Consider the following 17,721-nt stretch of genomic DNA (forward strand, 5'->3'; position numbering starts at 1 on the left):
AGGGGGGGAAGGGAGAGGAGAGAAGAAAAGAGGAGGAGAGGGGAGGGGAGGGGAGAGAAGAGAGAGGAGTGCAGGGAAAGAGAGGGAAGGAGAGAGAGAAAGGAGGGAATGTAGGGAAAGGGGCAGGGAGAGAGACAGAGAGAGAAAGGGAGGGAAGGGGAGAGAGGAGGGCAAACTGTTATTTCCATCAGGCCATGCCTACCTTTCTGCATTGGGGCAAGAAGAATTCTAAGATCCAGAAGAGCTTATTGTGATGCGCTTTTCACCTGCTCTATTCATCTTTCATTTCCAAGGGCCGCTGTCCCCCTCCCTGACTTGGAACAACGCCACCCCTTGTCAAACCAAGCTCTGAACCCCCGGGGTGTGCCAGGGACTCTTCCAGAGATACAAAGAAAGGCAAGAGCCAGCCCTTGCTGTCAAGGAAGGAGCACAGGTTCTAATGGCCAAGAAAGTGCACCAGCACCACCACACAAGCTCGCTTTGCACACAGGAAAGATGGGAAGAAGCCCCCAGCATGAGGGGGGGTCAGGAAAGGCTTCCTGGGGCAGGTGGAGTTTCAGCTGAGTCTCAGAGGAAGCTGAGGAAGCCAGGAGCTGGAGACAGGAGGGAGGACATTCCAGGCTTGGGGGCAGCCAGGAAAAAGGGTGATGGGGAGAGGGAATGCCTTGGGTGAGGCCAGCATCACTGGATCACAGATTATCTGGAACAACTTTCAAAATTGGGCTTTGTGGGCCAAAGAGAAGATTTTAGCCTCATCTTGGGGGCAGTGAGGAACACCTGGAATTACTGAAAATGGGGGTGACTGTCAGGTTTTAGGAAACTCACTTTGGTGGCTGAATGGAGGATCGAGGAGAGATCTGATATGGGCAAACACCCACACACACACTCCGAGGTCAATGGAAGGATCTAGGTGAAGAAGGGCAGCACCAGGGGGCAGCAGTGCCAGGAGAGAAGGGGGGCATATTTAAGAGATGTTATGGGGGCAACTGGGTGGCTCAGTGGATGGAGAGCCAGGCCTAGAGACAGGAGGTCCTAGGTTCAAATCTGGCCTCAGACACTTCCCAGCTGTGTAACCCTGGGCAAGTCACTTGACCCCCATGGCCCACCCTTACCACTCTTCCACCAAGGAGCCAGTACACAGAAGTTAAGGGTTTAAAAAAAAAAAAAAAAGAGATGTTATGAAGGCACAATCATAGGATGTGACAACAGATTGGATACGGGGGATGGGGCTTCTTCCAAGAATGAAAAAAAAGGAGGAAACAAAAGCAGTTTGGCAAAAATAGTGAAGAGTTCCACTCCACAGGCCAGTAGAGGCTGGCCTCTTCACCCATCCTTTCTGCCTTCTCCAGGAAGCCTCTCCTGATAGCCTCCCTCCCACACTAGCTTATTTACTAATTTCTAAGTCCTTGTGCTCTCTCCATTAGCACCGAAGGGCCTCGGGAGTGGGGACTATTTCATTCTTTGTACTTGTATCCTCCACACCCAGCACGGTGCCTGGCACATAGTGGGGGGCTTCATTAATAAATGGCTGTTGATCCACTGCCTGATCGAGGGTGTCAAGCGTCCCGTGGGTCCTGTGGACTCTGGGGCCAGGAATCACCGTGACCCAACAGGACTCAGTCCGTTGTCATTGCCTAATAAATACTCCTGGACTGACGGACTGAAGGGAACTGCTGCCCGCCCCTACGAGAGGTGGCCAGGGATGCCTCAGGATGGGGGCCACCCTGGGGAGTTCTGGAGCTCCCGGCAAGGAAGCCCAGTGCCTGGCTGTGGCGGGGGGCTCCTCGGCTTACCGGGGTCAGTGTTGACAATCACTCTGCTCCTCACCAGCTCGGAGGGCCAGAAGCAGAGCTCGGCCAGCCACGGCTTCAGATCGACGAACGCGTCCGGGATCTGCTGCAGCACGTGGAGGAGATACTCGCACACTTCTTCCCCTTTGCTCTGGACCAGGTCCAGCATCTTCCGGACCTAATGGGGGACAGGCAGGCGTCAGCTCGCCCCACGGCTGCGAGGGCCACCAAAGGGCACACGGGGTGAGAGGGGGGATGCCTCTGCTCGGGCCCCAACCAGGCGCCGCATGAATCTGCTTGTCCAGCTGGGAGAACAAATAGCTGAGGAAAAGGGCTGCCTCACTAAGAACTTAACCGGTCCGACAGCCCAGGACGCTGCCAAGGCTTTGGTTTTGTTTTCTATTGGTTTGTTTGATTTTTAAACCCTTCCCTTCTGTCTTAGAATCAGTACTAAGTATTAGTTCTAAGGCAGAAAAGCAGTAAGGGCGAGGCAATGGGGGTTCAGTGACTTACCCAGGGTCATACCACTAGGAAGTGTCTGAGGCCAGATTTGAAAAAGATCTTGTTTTAAAAATCAAAAAGAGGAAGAAAAACCATCAGCAACTGATGAATACACTGAGGCCTCCCTCCCGCAGACTTCCCCCACCCACTGTGGGGTCTCCCGGGCCATGGAAGGAGGGAGTCTAGGGCCGGGCCACTTGGGGGCTCTCCACAGATGGGCAGCAGCCTGGCTCTCAGGGGCCAGCCTTCAGGCTCTCCTCTTTGGCTGGGTCAGAACAAGAGCCACAGAGGGGCTGCGGGGGGAGGGAGCACGAGCCGAGACAGGAGGAGGAAGCGAGAGACACAGGCTAGGGGAAGGCCAGAATGGTCAGAAGGCCGGCGGCCGGCCGTGTGACCTGTCAGAGCAGAGGCCCATGGCGTAGGGCGATTCTTTTCCAGATTTGAGCAAAATCCGGGGCCTTCCTACCCTCTTGTGGCAACAACGGCTGGTGAAAGCCGAGTCCTTCCTTTCTGCTACCAAATTGTAAACAATGAAAAGGGACAATGAGGGGCAAGGGCAGAGCCAGTGCTGTCCTTTGGGAGGTTCTGCGTCACTATTTGATCCCAGAATCATTTATCTGGAGCCGGGAGGGGTCTCAGAGGCCGAGTCCGACCCTCTCATTTTACAGAAAATGAAACAGAGGCCCGGGGCGGGGAAGGGACTGGCCCAAGGTCACACAGGCAGGAGGCCCCAGAAGGGAGGTTTGAACTCAGCCGGGGCCTCAGACTCAGCACCGATGCCCTTTCTACCACCCATTTGCCAGGATTCTTCTACTGAGTCAGAGTAAAAGCATTTATTAAGAAGCCCCCAAACAAACCCAGTTCTGAATTGGTCAGTCAGTGGGTCACCCAGCCCCCTCCATGGGGCTCAGCTGGCCCATCTAGCGCCCAATGGCCTCTGGGGCAGGGGAGGAACTCCTCGCGGCCCCCCTCGGCTGAGGTGAGAGATGGGGAGACCGAGAGACAACGGCACCTTGTCTGGCAGCGTGGGGCAGGCCCCCACGATCTCGGCGTCTTCCCTAGAGAAATAGTCGTTGGCCATCAAGTTGTCGATCAGACACTGGACATTCCGGACGTGGGTGACCAGCAGCTCTCGGTCTGCCTTGAGCAGCTTCATGCAGGAGGGGGGCCCTGGGGCCCCCCCGTCAGGAAGGACTGGGCTCTCCATCACAAGGGGAGCCAGAAGGGCCTTTGCCCACGTTCATCTTCGGCAGCGTCTGTCTCTGTGGCCTTCGGGCGCCCCGACCCGTCATGCCTGTGGCTTCTCCTTCCTCTCCAAAGAGCCTGGAACATACAAGCGAGACGCTGCCGTTAAAACCGCGCCGACGTGGCCTCGCTTTCTGCTGCAGGGATCACCCCCCGCCACGCTGAGCCCGGGCCCGTCAGCGACCTCTACTTTATTTCTGGTGAAAGCCTGCAAAGTTATTCCTATTAATTTAACAGTATTGCCTGTCTGGGCTCCAGAAAATAGCTTTTCCCTTTACAATTGGGCAGCGGAACCTTCTCGCTAGCCCTGGGAAGAGTGGCTTCATGTAGAGCAAAAAGAGGAAATGAAGCCAGAGGAAAATCCTCTCCTTCCTTCTTTTTAGTCCCTGCTGGTGACCGGGAGGTGCCCGCCTCAGGTCTGCGAGGCTCCCGCGGGATCGTCCATCGGCCCGTCCACCCGAGGACACTCACCTGGGGGGAGGTCGGCAGCTGAAAAATCTCCCCCGCCTCCCCGGGGCTGGCCTGTTCTTTCAGCACCCACTCTGCGCCCCGGGGCCACGAAGAGGCAAAAGGCAGTCTCTGCCCTCAAGGACCTTACAGTTCAGACACACACACACACACACACACAGTCACCAGGACAAGACGGGGGTCTGGGAGCGCCCAGGCTCACTCTTCAGCTAGAAGTCCAAACAAGGCTTTCATGGGGGTTCTGATAACAAAGATCCATCGGCAGGCCGTGAAGGTGGTGCAAGGGGCCGATTCTGAACCAGAATTTGGGAAGGCCTGGGTTCAAATGGTGCCTTGGACACGCCACCTGCCTGATAGGCCGCTGAAAGGCTCCCACGAGAGTCCGTGCGAAGGGATTTGTAAATCAGAGAATTCTACCAACAGGAGCCATGACTATCGCGGCTCCCCTCACCGGGACAGACAGGGCAGAGCACCAGGACCCCGAGGACCATGGAAAGGCTGCCGAGGCATAAGTGGGTGAAGAAAAACCACCAGCCGTCCTGGGGAGGCCCGAAAACGGCTGCGGTCACCCCCACACGCACCTGAAGCATCCCAGGACAGCAGAGCCTCCATGGTTGGAGCTAGAGGGGCCCTTGCAGGCCAGTTTTCAGCCGAGGAAACTGAGGCCCAGAGATCTTGCTGAGGTCAGTCCAAGAACTGTGAGGAGGAAGCAGGTTTCCTGACTCCACTGGGCCACAAATTGGGGAGCCCCCTAGCGAATGGGCTCGTGGGCCCCGAACCACCGTCAGTCAACGAGCTTTGTGTCGGAGCAGCAGGGACCAGCTGGCTCGGTCAGTGGCCGCGCTTTACCGAGGAGGGTGAGGTCATCGGTCCCTTCTGCCTCCTGCCCCTCTGCTGGGGGAGCCCCTCTGTGCAAGGGGGCAGGGGGCCTGCTCCTCGAGTTGATGCCGGGGCCTGGGTTCAAGTCCCAGCTCTAAGAGCCCTAAGACCCTGCATGAGTGGTTCAGCCGTGGCTGGGTAAGCGAGGACAGCAGGCCGGGCCTCCTTCGCTGACCGGGTCTCTGTCAAGTTTAAAAGGCCCCGGCCAGGGCTTCTCTGGGTCCGAGCCTCGGCTCTGATGCGGCTGCAGCCGAGATGACCCGGGATGAGTCCCCTTCTGGGGGCCTTGATTCCTATCTGTGAGCTGCAAGGCTTTGCCTCGGGGCCTCTGAGGAGCCTCTGACATCTGGATCCAGCCTGTGTGGGGCCTCCAAAGTGAGGAGGGGTGAGGGGAGTGTCAGGAACCCAAAGCCGACAATGGGGAGCCTGGAGGGTCGAGCCTTCGCTTTCAGATCAGGGCCTCGGAGCTGGCATGGGGGTCAGAGCCCTGAGCAGCTCCAGCTCAGCCACAGACACCTCCGGGGGTCCCCTCACACCCAGAGGAGCAGAGAGCCCCCCTCCCCGGGCCCCGGGGGCTGCTTCTCAGGCAGAGTCACCGGAGCCCCACCGAGGACGGCCTCAAGAGCTGGCGGAGGGGAGGACCTCCCAGGGGATGTGAAGAAGAGCTCTGAGAGGTCACTGAATCCCCCCCCCCTCACCCTAGAGACGAGGAAATCGAGACCCAGAGGGTCCCCCAGTCCTGGGGTCTGCTGTCTGCGCAGCCAGGCTGGCCTCTCCTCTAGCGCTCTGCTTCTCTGTCTGGCTTTCTCTGCCGCCCCCAAAGGCTGGGCATTGCTGCCATGGCACGAGGCACCCACCAGAGAACCCCCCAGGGGTGACGGGGCTCCAGGCTGACACCCGACACACGGACACAGACCTGGCCATGGTCACACGGGAGCAGAGGATCCGGCCTCCTCCTCCTCACACCCATGACCTCAGGAACCTCCCGGGACTCTCAGGGAAAACAGGGTTGGCTCCAGAGTCGGCAGAGCACAGATAGGCTTGTGAAGAGCCAAAGGACCCGGGTTCGAGTCCTTGTCCCACCAGCAAGGGGGCTTGGACGGCCCCGGCTCTACACAGAGAAGCGGGATTCGAGGCTTGTGTGGAATAAGGGAGAGTCAGGAAGACCCGAGTTCAAAGCTCGCCTGTGACGCGGTGACCCTGGGCAAGTCTCTGGACATATTTCAGGCTCAGACTCCTCATCTCTGAATGAGGGACGCCACGTGGATGACCATATCCCGGAGTTCCGGGGTCCGAGGGGCTCCGAGGCAGCGGCTGTTCTCTTCTTTCTGCTTGTCTCTCTGTCCTCAGCAGTCAGCGCAGGGCCCGGCACTCGGCAGGCGCCTCCCAGGGCTGGCTGCTTAGAACAATCGCACTTACTCCTTGGGGACCCCGGACCCATCCCTTAGTGTCTCTGGGCCTCAGTTTCCTCGTCTGTAAAAGAGTGGATTGGCCTGCAGGACTCCCAAGCACTTTCCCAGCCCTGCTTGGGGTGGGAATGCCCTGTAGCCGCTCATCTGGACCTCTGTGTCCTCCGCATGGCTTCAGTGGTCAGTGGCTGGGGGAGCAGCCAAGCCCCGGAGCTGCATGTCCATTTCTGGGTGGCAGGAAGAGCCCCCCCACGACGGACCGCGGCTCCTACTTGAATGATGTTCGATGGCTCCAAGCAGAAAGGCCAGTGAAGTGGCTGGACGTGCAGCCCTTCCCCTCAGCTGCCCAGGAAGGTGCCGCCACATCGCAGGAGCACGCGGGACTTCCACCACATCTCAGGGACAGAGGGAGCCAAGGGAGCCAAGGGAGCTCTGGCAAACCAGACTTCCCAACGGGTTTGGGTGACGGCCCAGAGTCACACAGCCAGGAAATGTGTGAGGCCAGACTTGAACTCTTGTCTTCTTGTGCTCTATCCCCTGCCCCACCTAGCTAACCTGCAAAGGGCCATGTAAGTGCTAGCTAGCACCGTCATTCATTTTTGTGAGCCTTACTTTCTGTCTTAGAATCAATGCTGGGTAGAGGTCCCAAGGCAGAAGAGTGGCAAGGCCAAGGGGGTGAAGGGACTTGCCCAGGGTCACCCCCCTGGGCAGTATCTAGGTCTACATTTGAACCCAAGACTTCCTGTCTATGAGTCCCTCAGCTTCTATTCTCTTGGAGGAGATTCCTTGGCTAGATCCTCCGCCCAATGGAAGCTCCCTGAGGGCAGGGCAGGGCCCTTTTGGCTCACTTCATTCCCTCTCAGAGTAGCACCCAGCGTGGCAAGGACTGTGCAGAAAAAGGCTTTTCCAACATATACCACAATTTGTTCAGCCATTCCCCAATTGAAGGGCATCCCCTTGCTTTCCAACTTTTTGCCACCACAAAGAGCACAGCCATAAATATTTTTGTACAAGCCTTTTTCTCCATGATCTCTTTGGGGTACAAACCCAGCAATGCTATGGCTGGATCAGAGGGCAGGCAGTCTTTTATTTCTCTTTGGGCATAATTCCAAATTGCCTTCCAGAATGGTTGGATCAGTTCACAATTCCACCAGCAATGCATTAATGTCCCAATTTGGCCACATCCCCTCCAACATTCATTACTCTCCCCTGCTGTCATTTTAGCCAATCTGCTAGGTGTGAGGTGTTGGTGAAGGAATACTATTGTGCTCAAAGGAATAATAAACTGGAGAAGTTCCAGGCGAACTGGAGAGACCTCCAGGAATTGATGCAGAGCGAAAGGAGCAGAGCCAGAAGAACTCTATACACAGAGACTGATACACTGTGGTAAAATCGAATGTAATGGGCTTCTGTACCAGCAGCAATGCAATGACCCAGGACAATTCTGAGGGATTTATGGAAAAGACGCTACCCACATTCAGAGGAAGAACTGCAGGAGTGGAAACACAGAGGAAAAACAACTGCGTGGACACTTGGGTTGATGAGGACATGATTGGGGATGTAGACCCGAAAGGACCACAACAATGCAACTATCAATAATATGGAAATAAGTCTTGATTGATGATACATATTAAAACCAGTGGAAATGCGCTTTAGCTAGGGTGGGGGAGTTTGAGGGGGTGAAGGGGAAAGTTAAAACATGAATCATGTAACAATGGAAAATTTTTCTAAAAATAAAAAAAATTTTTAAAAAAGGCTTTTCCTCAAAGGACAATGGAGGACACAACAATCCTGGGAAGAAGGTACTATTATCATTCCCATTTTACAGTTGAGGAAACTGAGGCAAACAGAGGTGAAGTGACTTGGGCAGGGTCACCCAGTCAGTACATGTCTGAGGCTGGATTCAAAGCCAGGTCTCCCAACTCTGGGAGTCCCCATGCTCTAGCTGCAGGAAGCCGCCTACCTCTGACAGTTTGCTGAGGTTATTCTAGAGAGCAGCAAAGGTCTGGAGGAAAAGGCAAGGGAAAAAGACGGCCTGAGGGAAATCCTCCTGAAGGGACTCTGTGGCCAGAAGCAGCCAATGACACAGTCAGGTTTGGTATTCCCACACTTAAGCAGTGCCATCCATCAGGTCCTGATTGCCTCTTAAAGGATCCCCCTAACAGCTTCTCAACTTCCTGGCCAAGGGGACTTCTATTTCTATTATACCCAACAGGGAAATAGGGGAAGGGGATCAGAGAAAGTGGAAGCAACATGATAAAAGGGAGGGAGGCAGTGGTCAGAAGCAAAACAGATTTTTGAGGAGGAATGGATAGAATAAAAAGAGAGTGAGAAGAAAAAAAGGAAGAAAATGGATGAAGGAAAATACTCAGTAATCATAACTGTGAATGTGAATGGGATGAGCTCACCCATAAAATGGAAGATAGTAGAATGGATTAGAAGTTAGAATCAATAATGGGCTATTTAAAAGAGACACTTGAAACAGACTCTATAATATTGATATATTTTCAGAGAGTTTGGATGGCAAAAGGGAAACAGACTTGTGTGTGAATGTCTGATCAGAGCTCTCTCTATATCAGTATTACTGGGATGAAGAGGGAAATTCTCTGTAAAGATGGCTTATCAGAGAATAAGCAAGAGCTGGTAGCTTGAGAGGAGTTTCTACTAGTGGGTAATGTTGGTAGTATGCTTGGCTGGGGAAGCCCAGATCCTCTTCAGGCAAATCCCCACCTTTGGGTAAAAACAGCACACCAGGGGTCCTGCCCAGGGGCTCTGGCTTGAGCTTCCCAACCTCTCAGACCCCTTTGGTCCCTCCCTTTGTGTCCTCCGAATAAAATTTCTTTTATCTGATTGCAAATCAATTTTTTATTGTAATATCATTAAGGCAGCTGAAGGTGGGGAGAGGTATTTAGGGATCCCTAATATCTAATCCCACAAGGTCCTTCTCTCTGGCAGGCCAGAAATGGCCGAACCAGAAATTCCTATTTCTTCCATCCCCTATTCTTGTCCTATCTAAAATCTACACTATTGATAGTGTAACGGCCTTATGTAGGCAGGTAAGAGTCGGGAGTCTTCGGAGTCCACTCCGAGGCACCCACAGTCCGCTGACTCCTCAGGAATAAGGAGACCCGAATCTCTTTAGGTTGACAGTTGAAGCTGACAAGAAACCTCAGGCTTTGGGGTATCATTGTTCAAAGAGAACCCTTTGGGCTGGCTCTTGATCCATCACCGGGTGGGCTACGTTAGTCCTCTCTCCCCGAGATCCCCGATCCAAAAGCCCCTCCGTCCAGGTTCTTCCTTACCACGATGCCTTGCTTCCCTTCAACTGACGGTCCGTGTCAGTCAAGCCAGCTTCCCCACATTCTAAAGGTTTCCTTAACCCATTCTGCTCCTACAACTCACACAGAGTTAAAGGGCTAGAGCAGAATCGAATATACTTTAGCTAAAATTATAAAGACTTTGATTCAAAAACCAAACTACACTGATATAGGGTGAGGGATATGGGGCTAGAGGAGCAGTGAGACCCAGCAAGGACTAGATTAGATGCAGAGCCATCTCTTACCTCTCTACCTTTATCCATCTAAGTCCCTGTGCCAGGAGTGCCCTCCCTCCTCTCTTGACTTGCTGATATCCTACTCCCCAGAATCAGACTTGAGGGTCACAGATTAGATCTGGGAAGGACCTCTGTAATCTCCTAGTCTAATCCCTTCATGTTATGGGTGAAGACCCTGAGGCCTAGATTGGTGATTGGTCCAGGAGCAGGTAGTATCCTTTAAAATACCTTAAAATAAGTGCCATCTCCTCCAGGAAGCCTTTCCAGTATTGGTAGAGACTTGCCCCCCTCTGATCTTACAGAGATCTATTCCACCTAATTCATGAATCAAGCCAGACTGGATCTCCCCCTCCTCCTTAGGTTCAGATTTCGTATCTGAGACATACTGTTGGGTGACCCTGGGCAAGTCTCTTCACGTCTCAGTGTCCTAAACAACTCTCAAGACCATTGACTGCAGAGTGGGTGGCCATCTGTACTGGTGAAGGAGTTTTTTCCAGGAAGTCCCCAATCCTCATAACTCATCCTAGAACACAGACTCCATGAGCACTGGCTCTTCCTCTGCCTTGGTGGCCCCAGAACCACAGCTCTAGGGGCAGGAAAGCTTCATTTCCAGGCACTGCTGCCATTCTTTTGGAAGTCCTGGCCAGTCTCAGCTCCCTGAGAACCACATTTATCTCAGAATAAATACTGTAAATCCCCACCATGACATCTATCTACAACCATCTCATTATCTTTTTCTTTTGAAATGATATTGAAGCTTTCTTGACAACTGGTGAGGGTTAAAGGGGAAAGTTTGCAAAATCAGACGTTGGGGAGATCACGGGAGTGATCCACTGGGAAATGGGGCCTCTTTTCTCCAGGGAGGCAGCTTCTGTGCTCCCTCTCTCAGCGCCATGGAGACAGGACGTCCCTAATGGTATGCGTGATGCAGAGTTTTGGAGGGGCTCCCGAACCACAGAAAGGCCTAGGGATTTGCCCAGGACCAATATATGTCAGAGGCAGGAGCTGACCTCTGCTCTAGACCTCACATGGAACAATGGCAGTCAAGGAAGAGCTGCCCTCTCTATGAAAAGATTCCTTTTCCTCCCAAAAAAGGAGGGGGAGGAAGGGAAGCAATGGCAGGGACAAAGAATGGGCTTGTTTCCTACAGTCTCTTGAGCTGAATTTCTCATTTGTGTTTCTTAGGCAATATTTTAATGCTAAAGATCAGGAACTCATCTTTAACATAAGAGTTATAGGGAGTCTCCTGGGGGAGACTGACAGGTTCATGGTCCCAAGGTTGGGGATCAGAGGTAGAACTAAGACTCCAGGGCTTCCAGACTCCAAGACAAGCTGCCATACTGGATCACAACCAGTTTTACAGAGAGAATGAAAGAAGAACTACCCCAAAATATAAACGGTGAACATTTCCCTTGTACTTCTACATGGGAGTCTACTTTGAGATGGATAAAGCCCTGGACCTGAATTCAAATCTGACCTCAGATATTTCCCAGCTGTTTGACTTTGGGTAAGTCGGCTGATCTCTCTCAGCCTCCGTTTCCCCACATGTAAAAATGAGGATAATAAGCCTTCTGCACATAGTTGGTTAAGGATCAAATGAGAGAATATTTGCTTTGTTAGTTTGTTTTTAACCCTTACCTTCTGTTTTAGTATGAGTTTTAAGACTGAAGAACAGCAAGTGCTAGACAATTAGGGTACAGTGACTTGCCCAGGCTTATACAGCTAGGAAGTGACTGAATCCAAATTTGAACCCAGATCCTCCTGACTCCAGGCCTGGTACTCTATCCACTGTGCTACCTTGCAGTCAAGATAATTATTGATATTATAAGATAATATTTGTAAAGCACTTAGCAACACAGTGACTGGTCCACAAAAGGCACTTAAATATGTGTCTTTTCAATACAAATACATTCAGTAACAGTAAATAGATGGGAATCTAAGGGAAACCACCCCTCCAACCAATCACATTTGGGATGCCCCTTCCCCCTATGTCAGCCAATGCTAATTTTACAGTTTCCTGGACCCACCTCCCACCCTGACCCATTTCCTTATGGTCATGTGACCTCTCATTTCCCACCCCACCCCCAACCTCATCTTTTCCCCTCCCAACTTCCCACTCCCTCCCTCCCAATTCCCATCCTTGGTACTTCCCTGAACCATATCCCTGAGAGATGTTTTCTCATACTAGATTATAAGCTCCTTCAGAGCAGAGACCGTCTCAATTCTGGGTCTGTTCTCAGAGTAGTACAATGGCCTGACACACAGTAAGTGCTATACTGCTATAGCCCATCCAATTATCTATCCACCCATCCATCTATCCATGTATCCATCCATCCATCTACCCATCTACCCATCTATCCATCTAATCATCCATCCATCCATCCATCTATCCATGTATCTATCCATACATCTATCCATACATTTATCCATGTATCCATCCATCTATCCATGTATCCATCCATCTATCCGTGTATCCATCTATCTATCTATCTATCTATCTATCTATCTATCTATCTATCTATCTATCTATCTATCTATCTATCTAATCCATCCAACCACCCACTTATTCATTTTGGTAGAGTGGAATAAATGCTAGACTTAGAATTGGAGGTTATCCTAGGTTTGGATCCCAGCTTGGCCCCTTCCTATCTGCATGACCCTCAGTGTGTCATTTCCCTCTTCTATAAAATGGCTCATTTTACACTCTGTACTACCCAGGCTGTGGGTAATGGAACACACCCTTTCTTTCATTCATTCATTCATTCATTCATTCATTTATTGTTGACCCTTACCTTCTGTCTTAGAAGTAAGTAATCTATAGTAAGGATCAGTTCCAAGGCAGAAGAGCAGTAGGGACCAGGCAATGGGGATTAAGTGACTCGCTCAGGGTCACCCAGTCTGAGGCCTGATTTGAACCAGAACCTTCCATCTCCAGGCCTGGCTCTGTACCCATTAAGCCACCTAGCTGCCCCTGGATGACGCCTTTTTAAACTGAAAGTGCTTTGGTAATGAAAGTTATCAGAAAGCAGCTCCAGAGCCAGGAGGAAGTGTCAGCCTAATGGGCAGAGAGAAGAGACTGGAAGGCAAGTTTGCTCATTGAGGGACCTCTGGGGTCTTTAGGTTCAGGGTTTCATCATCTTTGTGGGTCCTGGATCCTTTGGGAAACAGTCTGGGGAAGCCTCTAGACCTCTTCCCTAAAGCCCATTTTGTTCCCTGCATTTATGATCAAAGGAAATGCTAAATTCTGGGTAGAGCCTGGTGAAAGGGAAATGGGTTTTTTCCCCACATGTGAATTCACTGACTCCATGAAATCTATCCAGGTCCTAGGGTTCCATGGACTTAGGTTAAGAACTCTTAGTTCAAGGTACATCTAGGTGGCTTAGTCGATTGAGAGCCAGGTCTGGAGACAGGAGTTCCTGAGTTCAAATCTGTTCTCAGACACTTCCTAGCTGTGTGACTTTGAGCAAGTCACTTGACTCTAACTGCCTAGCCCTTTCTGTTCTTCTGCCTTGGAACCAATACTTAGTATTGATCTGAAGAGAAAAGGGAAGGGTTTAAAAAAACAACCAAAAAAGTCCTGTGTGGGAGGCCAATAAGAGAAACAGAGTCTCAGATAGATAAAAATCTGAGACTCCTCTTTTGACCCCTTTTATGATCCACACCTTTTCTTATTATAAAGCAATATAGTCTTACTGGAAAGCTTTAAGCTCTTAGCAAACCTAAAGTCAAGAGGTTAACATTCTCCACTTTGGTCAGGAATGCAGCTGCTGGGTCTCAAAAAGTTGTTTTAGACAGTCAAGGCTGAAGAAACGTAGGACTTCCTGATCTAGCAAAATATTCCCAGACTCAGCTTGCTGATAATCAGGTCCAGCCTGGTTCTTATCTTCACCTTGAAGTTTCTGAGGTTTCTGTGTGTTGCCTAAACTAATTGCAATGTCTGCGAAGCTGTAAAACTCTCTCTGTACTTTGGGGGTGAAAGGAAACTTTAATTTCATATATAATAAACTTGTGACTCAATGGCACTTCGGAGAAGCAGCTATGGGCTAACAGAAAGATCGTCTCCCATGTCCTTTTACTTTCTTGTCAACTAAGCTGTCCTTATCAGATTATCTGGAAATGATAAATAGATTTCAACACTCCTGGTTTAGTACAATCCCCTCCTTTAACAGAAGAGAAACTGAGGCCTGAGGATGGAAAGAGACTTGTCCACTTCATGTTGCTAAAATCAGCTCCCTTGACCCCACAGTCACTGCACCTCCCAACTTATCACATAGACACAGCCAGGATGGTGGTTTCCTTTAACAGTCCTCCCTGGAGTCCCAGATCTAGGGGCATGAGAGTTATAGCAGGTATAAGGAAGAGAGATAAGGGAGCGTAACCCCTGACCCTCACTCTAATTGAGTTCTTGCCCAAAATATGGCATGTCTATTGGCAGTGCCCTGAGGAGAGCCGTCAGGAGTGGCACACTCTTTGACAGTGGGTATAGCCATTCATCAGCTGCAATGCCAACTTATCAAAATCCTTCCCTCCCAAGACATGAGTCAAAGCAGGAAGGCACGATTGCCATCTCACGGGTATCTGAAGAGCTGAAGAGGCATTTGCAGGAGACAAGTCTAGACCTTTAGGGAAGGTAGTGATACTGAAAATTACAAGCAACTGGATTTGCCCCGGAGAAAAGAGCACTCTTGTGAACTTGGGGAACAGCCCAGCCATGGCAAAATAAAGATTCTGCATGTAGAGACTATTTAACTCTCCCTATTCTCCTGCCATCTTGGCTCAACTCCCTAGAAGGGAAATCAGAAACATAAAAATCTTTGAGATCATAGATTTAGAATCAGAAAGTCCTGGAGAGAAGCATCCTGGGAGAGTCAGGAAGATGTGGGTTCAAATCCTCTTTATGACACATATAAGCCATTTGATCTTTTCGATGCCCCTCAGCAAGTAACTGCTAGCATACTAAGCTGCAGAAAAGATCAGCACTGAGGGAGAGACTTCTTACAGAGAGTTGTGCTCACATCAATCATCACAGGCTAATTAAATAAATTATGTAAAGGGTCACAGATAAACTACAGAGCTCCTGTCCTCAAGGAGTTTATTCTCCAGTCTTAGGAGGGATGGAGCAACTTGATACAGGCAGTAGGAATCTAGTGACTTGTCCAAGGTCACATAGCTAGCTAGCTTCCTGGAAAAGAGTATGAGCTCTGGGGCAGGGGAGCTGTTTTCAAATCCTACCTCTGGGGCTTACTGTGGGTACACCTTACAGCCTAAGTATCTGCAAAACAAAGGGGTGGGACGAGTATCTGAGGTCCCTTCTAGTTCCAGGTTCAAGTTCTTAGCCCAAGATCATAGAGGCAGGAGTGGGATTTAAATACTGATCCCCTGAATGAGCATACCTCCCACTGGACCACACTGCCCAGCCCTTCCTGAGATTGTTTTATAAACTGGCTGAGGGCAGAGATAATATAGCTTTTCATTTCTGCAACCTGGCAGAGTCCACAGCAGGGGCTTAATATATGCTTATGGCCTGGATTGGGTGTGGGGGGGTTCTTTGGGGCTTAAAGGAAGAGGAGGAGAAAGGCTACAGTAGCAGCCCTGAAAGTTCAGGCTGTATTGCTTCTCTGTTTATGTTTCCGACAGAAGCAGCAGCACTACCACACAAGTGCCTGGCCACCAAAGGATCACAGAGGCCACAGAGGGTGGGCGGACAGGTGAAATGTTCAGCCAGGGCCTGGACATAGACAGCGGCACCATCCCACACCCTAGAGATGCACCACAAGCCCGACTCTTTAGAGGTAGATCGGAGGCAGCTCAGGCCAGCTGAGGGAGGGGAGCATTCGAAGCTCATGGGCTGGCATCTGGCATGGGAAAAAGAAACTCACAGGACCTTCTAGACATCCCTTGTCCCTTCCCGAAAGCCCATCTTCAAGATGTGCATGGTAATTAGGTGAGCCTGAAAGCTGAAAGAAATGGATTTTAACTTTTCTTTTTTTTAAAACCCTTGTACTTCGGTGTATTGTCTCATAGGTGGAAGAGTGGTAAGGGTGGGCAATGGGGGTCAGTGACTTGCCCAGGGTCACACAGCTGGGAAGTGGCTGAGGCCGGGTTTGAACCCAGGATCTCCTGTCTCTAGGCCTGACTCTCAATCCACTGAGCTACCCAGCTGCCCCAAGAAATGGATTTTAAACCTTTACCTGCCTTAATTTTCTCAGCTATAAAATGGGATAATGTGGGTGAGTCAAAGGAGGGAATATTTCTAAGTCTTAGCACAGGGCCTGGCATACTGTAGGTATTATATATATATAAAATGTATAAATAACCCCGTCTCAGGAGGCAGTGAACATTTATGTAGCCCCTGGTTCTGGGGCCCCAAAGGCAAAAGTGAGACATGGGGGTACAGAATCTGAACCAGTGATTTCAGGGGGCACCTTGCTGGCCCTTACGAGACCTTGTCCCCGTCCATCCCCTGTAACTTGGTCTTTAAAGCACCTGAAGAAAGCTGAGAAGTGAAGTGATTGGTTACATGACTAGGATGCAGCAGAGACAGGACTTGAACTCAGGTCTTTGGGGCTCCAAGGCCAGCTGGGGGCAGCGGGATGTGAAGGCGATCTAGGAAGCGGGCTGCTTGGGTCCCACCTTGGCAGCATTCACAGGTTAGCTGCTCCCTCCCCTACTGCCACGTATGGAAAAGAATGGAGGGCAGGGGGGGGGGTGTTTCCGGGGAAAGAGTCTTTGCAGACCAAACTGGGTTAAGTCCCAAAGAAACCTGTCAACTTGGCCCAGGACTCTGGTCGGTGGCGCTGCTCAGGCCCCAATTCCAAAGCGAAAGCGAAAGCCGCTCGCGCTTCTTAACTTTCCCAGGTCTTACCTCAGGTCTCAGCCCCGGCTGCCCTAGCCGGGCTTCGAAGGCCGAGCCCAGGCCAGAGGAGCTGGGCCGGGTGGCAGCAGTGACCACACTGGAACCCAGGACCTCTGACTCCCAATCCGGCGCTGCTGCTAGGCTACTGCTCTGCCCACCAGGGTAGGGTCAGGCACGGAGCAAGCAGCAGAGGAGACACACACCCGGAGTCCTGCTTCCCAGGAGGTGGCCCCGCTTTCCATGCCCGCCGCTGGCAGCCGGCAGGAGAGGAGACTTAAGGAACGCCCGGGCGGGAGCAGAGCAGCCTCCGCCCGAGAGCCAAGCTGGCCCATCCGGCCCATTCCCGGCTCTGTCCGCGGAGCTAAGACCCTCGAAGCACCAGCCTCACGTTCTAAAAGGAAGGCGGCTTGGCAGCTTCATCTCGCACGGGTCCGCCCAGCAGCAAGGGGCCTTTCGCAGCTTCCTCCCCAGTGGGCAAGGTGTGCGGCCTGCCTCAGCCGGCGCCCGCTGGGACTTTCTCGGGAATCCCTCGTGCTTCGTACACTGACGGTCTCCCCCAGGAGATCGCACAGCCGCGCCTGGTCAGCCAGCAGGGAAGTTCCGACTCTTCCCGGGCCAAGTGGGCCGCTCCATCCTACAGCCAAGCGAGCCGACGGGGCGGGCCAGGGCGAGGGGGCTCGGGATCCTGAGGAGCAGGACCCGGGGCTGCCCGGGCTGCCCGTCTCAGCGGCCCTTCCCCCGACCCTGTCCGGTCTCTACCTTAGGAGGGTGGCTCCGGCATCTCCCCACCACCACCACCTTTTCCCCCCAGCCCCAGGTACTTACTTCCACCGCCGCGGGGAGGAAGGATCGGGAGAGGGCGGAGAGGCCCAAGGGGCCGCTACTGGGCTGGCTCTAGAGCGCGGGGAGAACTCCGGCCGGCCAGCCGGGCTCTGCTGCTGCCCCCAGCTGCCCCAGCTACCCTAGCCTGGGAGCCGCAGCTGCAGCCCGAGCCCGCGGCAGGCGCCCCCTGGCGGCCAC

The 17,721-nt window shown here is 52.1% G+C and overlaps 1 protein-coding gene across 1 annotated transcript in view; it reads right to left on the reverse strand.

Moving 5' to 3' along the window:
* The window catches only part of NOD1 (nucleotide binding oligomerization domain containing 1), a 35,071-nt gene extending 17,350 nt beyond the window's left edge, over positions 1-17,721 (reverse strand). Inside the window, exons 1-3 of the mRNA XM_044679533.1 lie at positions 17,527-17,721; positions 3,304-3,614; positions 1,794-1,968 (exon numbers count right to left, since the gene is read on the reverse strand). Coding sequence (XP_044535468.1) covers positions 1,794-1,968; positions 3,304-3,498 — 370 coding nt within the window. The 5' untranslated portion in view covers positions 3,499-3,614; positions 17,527-17,721. The remainder of the gene's footprint in view (positions 1-1,793; positions 1,969-3,303; positions 3,615-17,526) is intronic.

The sequence above is a fragment of the Gracilinanus agilis genome, chromosome 5 (genome assembly GCF_016433145.1).
Source record: "Gracilinanus agilis isolate LMUSP501 chromosome 5, AgileGrace, whole genome shotgun sequence".
Taxonomy (NCBI): domain Eukaryota; kingdom Metazoa; phylum Chordata; class Mammalia; order Didelphimorphia; family Didelphidae; genus Gracilinanus; species Gracilinanus agilis.